This window comes from Nannobrachium achirus, assembly GCF_963921795.1.
Source record: "Nannobrachium achirus genome assembly, chromosome: 5".
NCBI lineage: Eukaryota > Metazoa > Chordata > Actinopteri > Myctophiformes > Myctophidae > Nannobrachium > Nannobrachium achirus.
This window is the reverse complement of record NC_137814.1, coordinates 23,825,013-23,836,234: the sequence shown is the minus strand read 5'-3', so window position 1 is coordinate 23,836,234 and position 11,222 is coordinate 23,825,013. Positions and strand designations below refer to the sequence as shown.

Genomic DNA, 11,222 nt, shown 5'->3' with positions numbered 1-11,222 from the left:
CATGATTTGTAGGTCTAATTCCATCGCCAGTCCCATCCTTATGATTTGTAGATCTAATTCTGTCTGTTCCATCTCAATTATGTTTAGGTCTAATTCCATCGCCAGTTCTATCCGCATGATTTGTTGATCTAATTTTATCAGATCCATCCCAATGATTTTTAGATCTAATTTCACCACCAGTTCTATCCTTATGATTTGTAGATCTAATTCCATCAGTCCCATCTCAATTATGTGTAGGTCTAATTCCATCGCCAGTTACATCTAGGGATGTCCCGATACCACTTTTTTGCTGACCGAGTACGAGTACAAGTACTTCATGTTGAGTACTCGCCGATACCGAGTACCGATACGAGTACAATTAATAATACAAAATGTATTTAAATTACGCTTTTTTTTTTTCCTCTAAAAAAATATATTATCCAATTTCCGCAACTATAACATAATGTCAAATTATTATTTTTTTCTGGTATTCTCAGAAATGCATTCATTGATTTAGCCCACAGCAATCTGAGTTCCCAGAGGTAATTTCTTCCACCAATAGGTGGCGAAGCCCACAGAATCTCTATTCTCTTCAATCAATCGTCTTTTTTCAGCTGTGCTACACTGGCAGGCAGGCACGTACACACATTGACAATTTGACTTCAACGGGGGCTTGAGCCCCTGCCAGATCAGTCTGTAAAAAGTGTCCATGAATGCATTTTTTTACTATGGTAAAAAATGCAAATGTCCCCGGGCCCTTTCCATACCATAACTGAAGGCTGCATTCAAGAGAATTGTCCACCAAAAGGCCTTATAGAAATATCAGCCCCTGCCTCTCTAAAATTTCTCTGCACGTCCCTGCAGACAGACACACACTTCACCGAGAGAGCGAGCTTGCAAGACAAGAGCGACAGAGACAAACAAACAAACAAACACACACACACACACACACACACACACACACACAGCTTTCTAGTGGGAAGTTTAACTTACCTACAGTAGCCTATACTTTGCAATTTGCGTGAGGTGGTGAAGGATATATGAAAGAGATTCAACTTTAGAGGTAAGTTTAGCGCAACAAGGCATGCCGTGATGCTGATGCCTTTAACTGGTCGCAGCTGTATCGTTGGAGCACTGGTGCCTCGTTCGCAGTGCGGCACTGTGAGCTTGCATATCTGCTATTTTTCAATAGCAAAAGTATAAAATAATTAAGGCCCTGGCTTTCACCTTGAGCCCTAGTAACTCAGTCCCACTTTTCTCCCCCTTGTGACGCCCCAGCAGAGTATCGGGCGCTGCCGTGAGAAGTATCTGGCGAGTACGAGTACAGCAAAATAGGGTTGTATCGGGTCGAGTACCGATACCACGAGTACCGATACCGCATCCCTAGTTACATCCACATGATTTGTTGATCTAATTCTATATAGTTCCATCCTCATGATTTGTAGATCTAATTCCATCGCCAGTCCCATCCTTATGATTTGTAGATCTAATTCTATCAGTCCCATCTCAATTATGTGAAGGTCAAATTCTATAGCCAGTTCCATCCCCATGATTTGTAAGTCTAATTCGATACAGTCCCATCTCCATATTTAGATCTAATTCCCATGATTTGTAGATCTAATTCCATCACCAGTTCCATCCCCATAATGTGTAGGTACAATTCCATCGCCAGTTTCGCCAGTTTCATCCGCATGATTTTTAGATCTAATTCTATGAGTCCCATCCTCATGATTTGTAGGTCTAATACCATCGCCAGTCCCATCCTTATGATTCGTAGATCTAATTCTATCTGTTCCATCTCAATTATGTTTAGGTGTAATTCCATCGCCAGTTCCATCCAAATGATTTGTAAATCTAATTCTATGAGTCCCATATCCATGATTTGTAGGTCTAATTCCATCGCCAGTCCCATCCTTATGATTTGTAGATCTAATTCTATCTGTTCCATCTCAATTATGTTTAGGTCTAATTCCATCGCCAGTTCTATCTGCATGATTTGTAGATCTAATTCTATATAGTTCCATCGTCATGATTTGTAGATCTAATTCCATCACCAGTCCCATCCCCATGATGTGTAGGTCCAATTCTATCGCCAGTTTCATCCGCATGATGTGTAGATCTAATTCTATCAGTCACATCTCAATTATGTTTAGATCTAATTCCATCGCCAGTTCCATCCCCATGATTTGTAGGTCTAATTCGATACAGTCCCATCCACATAATTCATCTGCTTACAATAAATGTGACAAATCTCTGTGAGTATGTATGTAATGTATGTAATCCACTTATCTCGAGAAACGTTCGTCCCACCGGCTTCAGATTCGGCACATTAGATCTACAAATCATGTGGATGGAACTAGCAATAGAATTAGACATACAAATGATAGGGATGGGACTGGTGATGGAATTAGATCTACAAATCATAAGGATGGGACTGGCGATGGAATTAGACCAACAAATCATGGGGATGGGATTCATAGAATTAGATCTACAAATCATGCAGATGGAACTGGTGATGGAATTAGACCTACACATGATGGGGATGGGACAGATAGAATTAGATCTACAAATCATGCAGATGGACTGGTGATGGAATTAGACCTACACTTTATGGGGATGGAACTGGTGATGGAATTAGATCTACAAATCATGGGGATGTGACCCTATGGAATTAGATCTACAAATCATGCGGATGGAACTTGCTATGGAGTTAGACCTACACATAATTGAGATGGGACTAATATAATTAGATCTACAAATCATAAGGATGGGACTGGCGATGGTATTAGACCTACAAATCATGTGGATGGGACTCATAGAATTAGATCTACAAATCATGCGGATGAAACTGGCGAAACTAGCGATGGAATTGTACCTACACATTATGGGGATGGAACTGGTGATGGAATTAGATCTACAAATCATGGGAATTAGATCTAAAGAATATGGAGATGGGACTGTATCGAATTAGCTATAGAATTTGACCTTCACATAACTGAGATGGGACTGATAGAATTAGATCTACAAATCATAAGGATGGGACTGGCGATGGAATTAGATCTACAAATCATGAGGATGGAACTATATAGAATTAGATCAACAAATCATGTGGATGGAACTGGCGATGGAATTAGACCTACACATAATTGAGATGGGACTGATGGAATTAGATATACAAATCATAAGGATATAACTGGTGGTGAAATTAGATCTAAAAATCATTGGGATGGATCTGATGAAATTAGATTTACAAATCATTTGGATGGAACTGGCGATGGAATTACACCTAAACATAATTGAGATGGAACAGATAGAATTAGATCTACGAATCATAAGGATGGGACTGGCGATGGTATTAGACCTACAAATCATGTGGATGGGACTCATAGAATTAGATCTACAAATCATGCGGATGGAACTGGCGAAGGAATTAGATCTAAATATCATGGAGATGGGACTGGTAATGACTAATTTCATTAAAAGTCCCATCTCCATAGACATAGACATAGACACACACTGCTGCAGCAGTAACTCCATCATGGCTGCCGCTCAGGGGGAGGGGGGAAAGGGGCGGGCCCAGAAAGGGGTCTATAGACAGGTATGTCTGTGGGTGGGTGGCTGGCTATGTGGCTGGCTGGCTGGGTATGTCTGTAGCCTGGCAATACCTTGAGTGGCCACACACAACACACAAGTTAAAGGAGGGGCGCTGTTGTGCAGGCACACACACACACAGCTTCTATGGCACTATTGTGCAGACTAGACACACACACACACACACACACACACACACACACACACGGTATAGCTGCTCAGATTCACCGCTCCACTTCGAACCGAGGTTTGATTTTTTTCTTCTGTCCTGTAAACCTTACAAAAATGACTTAAGCTAACAAATTTTACATCATCAATTAAACACTTAAACCAGAAAAAAAAAAAAAAAAACATCACAAGGATGCACCTGGGACGTATTATCAGTGATGTATCTGGGTTTCGGGTCACGCAACATCATACCCCTTGATCAGGTGACCCAGCACCGGCCGTCCTAAAGTCTTCACTGTGTGTTTATTGGGCTTCTTCTTCACGGAAGACACAGGCTGGGGCGCTAACCCAACCTGCTCCTGGGTGCCGTCTACATTCCGGCTGTCACCCATCTCTCCGGTGGTCACTATTCTATTCCTGGTTGACATGTAGTCTATTCCTGGGTCTGAAAGTTTTGACAATCTTTTGAAATGATAATTTCCGAACAAATTGTATGAAATAAAAACAGGAAATGGATATTTACTTCCCCACTACGATCTCATGGGGAACACTTCTAAGCTGCGATAGGCTTTCCAACAAACACCAAAAGGGGGGTGTCAGTTTTCTTTTCTTTTTTTATTTATATTTTTTTGCATTTTATTGCAATGCGACAAGGCAATCGTTACAATTTCATTTTCAACGTTTCTATTTTACAATTTACAGACTAAGATAGAAAAAGGCCATAAATAAATGAGATGTCTTCATGTTATCTAAATATTTACAATAAACTATAGACATTATGACATAAACACCAGACGTTATGAGCTAAACATCTACTGTAATCTCCACAGACAAATGAAAAAAAGGGGGAAAAAAATGTAAAAAGAAGATTTGCACAATAATAATAATAAAAAAGAAACAGTCAAGCATATTATTTTTGTTCGCACATTCTTCCAATATGAAGGTAATTAAGAGCTTGGAATGATGCATTCTCCCTCTCTCTCTCTCTCTCACGTACACGCACACGCACACACACGCGCGCACACACACACACACACACACACACACACACACACACACACACACACACACACACACACACACACACACACACACACTAGTGACTTGGCATATTCGAGAACTATTCACAGACAGCAAACAGCTGGGAGATGAAATGTCACGTGCACACGCTCAATGTACACGGTGCACGCACACACACACACACACACACACACACACACACACACACACACACACACACACACACACACACACACACACACACACACACACACACACACACAGTAAAATCCTCAGTGTTTGTAGACTGTATAAATGATAACAGGTTACATTTATCCACTCTGTGTTAAATAAAAGCTGCAATAAAACCAATCCCACTCCAACCTGGGGTAGGACATCAGAACCTGGTGTCAGTGGTGGAAGAAGTACTCAGACATTTTACGTAAGTAAAAGCATCAATACTGCAATATAGAAATGCCCTGTTACAAGTACAGGTCTGGAATTCAAAATGTACTCGGGTAATAGTACAAAAGTGTTGGCATTAAAATGTACTCAAACTTTGAGTCAAAGTACCAAAAGTAAAAGAACTCATTATGCAGAAGGTCCCATTTCGAGTTTTCAAATGTAGAAAAAAATCTTTTGAAAATAGCAGCTCTACAGATGTGACGCATTGTGAGCTTGTAGATGGTCTATTTTCAAATGGCCGAAATGCATATAGGGTTGAAGTGGTTAATGTAGGTTTTGTAATATCCAAATAAATCTACAAAGTAACTAGTAACTAATGTTTTCAAATAAATGTAGTGGAATAAAAGTACAATATTTGGATCTGAGATTAAAAAATAATAATACGTACAGCACTTAAGTAAATGTACTTAAGTACATTTACTTACTTTACACCACTGACTGGATGACAAGTAGTAATGCCTGAAGCTCATGAGGGCAATCCCTCCCCCATGGCCAACGCGCTGATTCTCTCTGGTAAGAGCGGTAGAGCTTTGGCCTCCCACCCAGGGGGACCAGGGTAGAGCAGGGTAGAGCTTTGGCCTCCCACCCAGGGAGACTAGGGTGCAAAATCCTGGGTAAAACATGAAGATAACGGGGCAGTGGGGAACCGATGGCCTTTATTCAGCGAGTCCCAGGTTCCATTCCCGAGCCCGATGGACCTTTGCTGCGTGTCAATCCCTGTCGATACTCCACTGTACCATCAATGAACTCAGAAACCCCCGCCCCCCAAAAACAAATAAATACAATAATAATAAAATAAAATAAAACAAAACATGAAACTAACAGATCACAGCATTAACACTGAGGATTTCATATAGTGTACAGAGACAAGCACACAGAAACGCATGTAATGTTGTTCAAGTTGTGGCCAAAATGCCCAGAAGCAGCAAAGCAGCTCTCAAAGGAAGACACAAACAGAGACGGGAAGCCATGCTGCCTAATAGATGAGCCCTGCATCATGTGAGGCTTGAGATTAAAACAATAAAACACACAGTAGCAAAATAATAGAAAATAAGTGCATCGCTGCCACGGCAGGAAAAAAAAGACAAATGGATCAGTGTCACGTTATACACGTGAACGATTTGTTATAACGATATATTGTTCATGTTATAACAAGATAATATACATGTTATTATTGACATACAAACTCTCGTTATGAAGATTTAATATGCGAAACATTTCACGTTACTTATAGCGTGAAATGCCTGATAAGTTGTGTTATAATGTGGAATATTCATGTTCAAACACATGTTCAGCACGATCGTGTACGTGAACTGGTATCGTTGTAAACATGGTAAACGTTTCGTATTATAACGTAATATAAAATAGTGTTGTAAAAGGATAAACTAGGCTGCACACCTTTCATAGAAAAAAAAAAGAGGATGGAACTTCAGTCTTAGGTCTTCAGTGGTACGTACTAAATATCATGTAATATCTTGCTATAACATTCATGTTCACATCTTTTCTAGTCGTAAACAAACAAAACGCTTCACGTTATAAAACTCGATACTGATCAGTTTTTTCTCCCCTAGCCATGACAGCAATACACCCGATTCACACTTCGTTTCCCGCCGGTGTCGCGCATCAAAGATAGCAGACTTACAAGCTCACAACACATCGCGGATGAGCTTGTAGGTCTGCTACTTCCGTCGCGCGACACCGGAGCTTGAATGAGGCTCTGACCTTCCATAGAAAATAGAAAAAAGACAAAAGAGGATGAACCTTCAGTCCCGAGCCTTCAGTATAGCTGACGCTACCATCTCTGTCCTCTGTTCCAGATGGCAGTTCCTTCCCACCCAATCTGGCTAGCCATCGTCAAAGAAAAGGTCCTTTTCACTTGTGCGGAGCATAGAAGTCTGTTCTCGAGAAACTACTTCCCACCAAACTCTACAGATGTGACAGAGGTGCACAACAGTATGTATGTCTTCCTTCTGCCTTTTTAAAATCATTTTTTTTCCTTCCGCTTCTTCTATTTTTTTGTTGTTGAAAAAAAGGTCCCTCTAAAGTGCACTGATGAGGTAAACAGAATCCAGTACGTTTATATATCCATGTTCTCTTCCTCTGGCCTCAGACCGGAACCATTCTCTCCTGTATGTGTTGCATGTGGGACATCATTTCCTGCTGCACGCTGGCGAGGATTAGCTCCTGGTGCGACGGCGTGATGATGCCGATTCTGTCCATCTCCCTGCAAGGCACCCAGACACATTTTTTGCATTTTTACCACATATTTTATACTATAAAAGAAACATGCTGATCTACAAGCTCATAACTATTTCTAGAGACATTTCTGAAAAATAATTGACATAGACGACTGATCTGACATCTCTGGCTCGAGTCGTTTATTTAATTTTTTCCTTTGAAAAATACTGAGGACGTAGAGCGGCCCAGTTCGATCCTGGGCCCCCCCAGAGTTAAGGCCTTTGCACACAGGACAGTTGCGTTTTTTTCGTTTGCTGCATGAATAAAACGCATTGGATTTGGTGTGCAATGCTGTGCGGAATCGGCGCTGCGGATCCCAAAAGGAGTCATAAAAGGAGTGATGAGTTTTTTTACCGCATGCGACAAGACGCACGAATCGAACTGGGTTCGATCGAGAAAAAAACGCACGGCGGCAGCCACTCGTCGCACGGCTAATTCGGATCCGGTGTGCATGAGGTCGTAGAGAATCATTGTTTTCTTTTAAAAAAATGAAATTGTCAGTTTTATCCGTGCGGATAAACGCGCCTGTGTGCAAAGGGCTTTAGTGTCGAAGTGTCCTTAAGCAAGACACTGAACCCATGTTTCCTCCGCCCATCGGTGTATGAATGTGTGTGTGTGTGTGTGTGTGTGTGTGTGTGTGTGTGCATGGGTGAATGTAATGCACATTGTAAAGTGCCTTGGATAAAGGCACCATGTGCCATTCATATAAGACAATCTAAGATTTCTCCATTGGGATTTTAAAATACTTCAATGACCCATCGCAGGAGTGACGTCAGGACTTTATTACTCTAATAGATAAAGTGTAATAACTATAAAACATGGTAGATATATTAAATTGTGTCACGCAGTATAGAGCGTAGAAGTTTGGATTAGGAGGTAAAAAATACATATAAAAAATACCTTACGGTTCACAACCTTTGTGTGATCGCAGCGCGAGGCGTTGTGAGCTTGTAGATCGGCTATTTTCGGCAAGGAGGTTTTGAGTCAACAGAGACAACGAGACAGTTTACTAAGTATGGAGTATTTAAGTGGTTAAAAAAAACGGAATCAATGAAATCTATGAAAATGTAGTCTACAACACAATGTTATAAAATATGTAGAAGAGGCCTGAAAAACATTGAGACCCATGGTCTATGGAGGGTGTTTTACTCCAGACTGACTGCAGTGCCGGTGCCAAACAGGCCACTGCTACGCTCCATCATATATTCAACACCGTGGTCATGACATTGGTTCAACATTCTGCACATTTCAAACCAGATTTTGTCCAAAATCAACATTCAATCAAATCAGATCAAGATGTTTGATTTTCTTTCTGCACGATTGCTACAGTACGCCGAACGAAGTAAGTTTCCATTTAGGATTCTGGCATTGGTGGAGGAAAGTAACCAAATACATTTTACACGAGCTCATTTTACTCACGCACTTGCGTATTTCCATTTGTTTTATGATGTTTTATGACTGTTTGAATCAGTCACCGAATACAAAAGACCACAATGGAAAGAACAGACAAGCCCCTGTGGCGTTATTCTTTTAGCATAACTTTTGACTGTACTGCTTTTACTGTTAATATTGTTAATACAGTATCCAATCAATCAATCAATAGAATACATCTCTGAATCCAATAGCGATTCTGAGGGTGGCAGAACAAAATACTATGGTGACTTGAATTACAAGTGAGTGTGTGTGTGTGTGTGTGTGTGTGTGTGTGTATGTGTGTGTGTGTGTGTGTGTGTGTGTGTGTGTGTGTGTGTGTGTGTGTGTGTGAGAGAGAGAGAGAGAGAGAGAGAGAGAGAGAGAGAGAGACAGAGACAGAGACAGAGACAGAGACAGAGACAGAGACAGAGAGAGAGAGAGAGAGAGAGAGAGAAACTCACTGGTGTGTGAGTGCCAGGAGGTTGTCCAGGGTGGAGTATCCGGCTGCTGCCAGTGTGTCTCGGTACCTCTCCATGCCGACGGCCTGCAGCCACTGGCACAGCGACCAGGCGGGCGCACACACCTCAGACATCACCGACACACACACCTCCGTGCCCAGCGCCGGGTCACACATGGCTGGCATGGCTCTGGTGTGGAGGACAGGACACCACGACGTTACTATACTTGGCACAGTTTAAGTCCTAGCTTAATGTTCTCTATGCGTATATGGACATCGATGTAATAGAGCAGTGGTTTTCAACCTTTTTCATATCAAGGTCTATTATTTATTCAGCATTTGAGCCACGGACCACCATTTGATGAGATTTTAGCCTCTCAGACCCAATACTTTTTTGTCCACAATTCCATGCTGTATTGACGTGGTGCCACAAGAGAGATAACAGACAAACATTGACATTGTGCATTGCACAGCAGGTGGGCGGCAGTTCCGGCGTCACAGCCGACGCAAGCTTGTATGTCAGCTGTTTTCTACACACTTACCGGATGTTTCCCACACATAATTCTACAGTATAAATTCCTGCAGAAACAGGTTGTCGGGTGGAAACAATGTATGTCCAAAACAACAATCAGGTAACACACTTTTCAAAAAAAAAAGAAAAAGGAAACTGCTCCATTGGATCCAATGTAGTTGTCTTATCAATTAGTTAAAGCTCTTGTTAATAGTTTGTGCTTGGTTAGATAGTCATAAAACCCACTTTCACTCTCAAAGGTTTTCAGAAGTAGGGCATTCATTCATGAATAATAATAAAAAAAACACATGACATTTTTATTTATGGAGAGAGAAAGGTTCTGCCCGACAGCAAAGATATGCAGTGTGCACACTGGGCAGGTCTGAATTAATTAACTAATTGTAGAAGGATTTATTTGGCACGATCTCATTGACAAAGACATCATTGGGGCGCTGCACCCTGACTATTTAAAATACCTTCTATTCTAACATCCTGGGCTCCATAAAGCTGCCACTCCCTCATCCCTCCACAGAATCTGGGAGGATATGCAGGGTCTTGGGTTTTTATTAGGGCTGTCAGTCGATTAAAAATTTTAATCCCATTAATCGCATGATTGTCCATAGTTAATCGCGCGATTAATCGCAATTAATCGCATATTTTGTATTTGTTCTAAATCTACCTAAAACTGATATTAATACTCATATCAACATGGGAGTAGACAAATAGCAATCACTAAACCCCAACATCCCTATTCTAAGGGGATATTCACCAAATGTAGCAGATTTACAAGCTCATTACAAGATGCTACAAGATCTTGTAGATCGGCTATTTTTGGTGAAGAGAGTTGGTGTATAAATATAACGTACAGTGCAACTCGGGTGTTTTACAAAGCAAGCATGAGGCATTAGAGGGTCTAAGTAATATTGATACATTCTAAATATTATCAAAATATTCTGAGGCACCCTGGGCTGGTGTTATTGGGCACCCTAGTTCACTATGAGAAACCCAGCTGTTATTGTAGAGAGTACTGATGGCTTGTTGGAGATGTGTGGCACACAAGCCACAGTCAGCCAGACCTGCCGGATTTCAGCCGGAGTTGGGCCAGAACAGCCGGATGTGGGCCATAACAGCCGGATTTGGGCCAAACCTGTTTGCTATGTGGGTTCTCTGGCCGTTGTTGCATGCATTTGGTGGTCACTGTTAGTGTGTTGGTGCGGGGGTCTGGGGGGCACTGTATAACGAACGTAGGCTAGTAGGCTACTATGTGCTCGTGTACAGTACAAGTTGGAGCGCTCCTGTTCTTGGGAGCTTGTGTGTCTGGGGCTTGCGCTGACTGCAGATGTGCCGTTTCAACGCTTCGGTATTTGATGCGAGCATAGGATGCGAGTTGTCAGCGCATTC

At 41.6% G+C, this 11,222-nt stretch overlaps 2 protein-coding genes across 5 annotated transcripts in view; one reads left to right on the top strand and one right to left on the bottom strand.

Annotated features, from left to right (window-relative positions):
- Positions 1-11,222, top strand: part of LOC308285974 (histone H1-like) — a gene marked incomplete at both ends in the record, with an annotated part of 402,459 nt that overhangs the window by 241,860 nt on the left and 149,377 nt on the right. The gene's annotated exons all lie outside the window — the stretch shown is intronic.
- LOC308286062 (ephrin type-A receptor 4-like) overlaps positions 7,309-11,222 on the bottom strand; it is a gene marked incomplete at both ends in the record, with an annotated part of 87,272 nt that continues 83,358 nt past the window's right edge. The window contains 2 exons of the mRNA XM_080727023.1: positions 7,309-7,426; positions 9,315-9,500. Of these exons, the coding sequence (XP_080583149.1) occupies positions 7,309-7,426; positions 9,315-9,500 (304 nt within the window). The remainder of the gene's footprint in view (positions 7,427-9,314; positions 9,501-11,222) is intronic.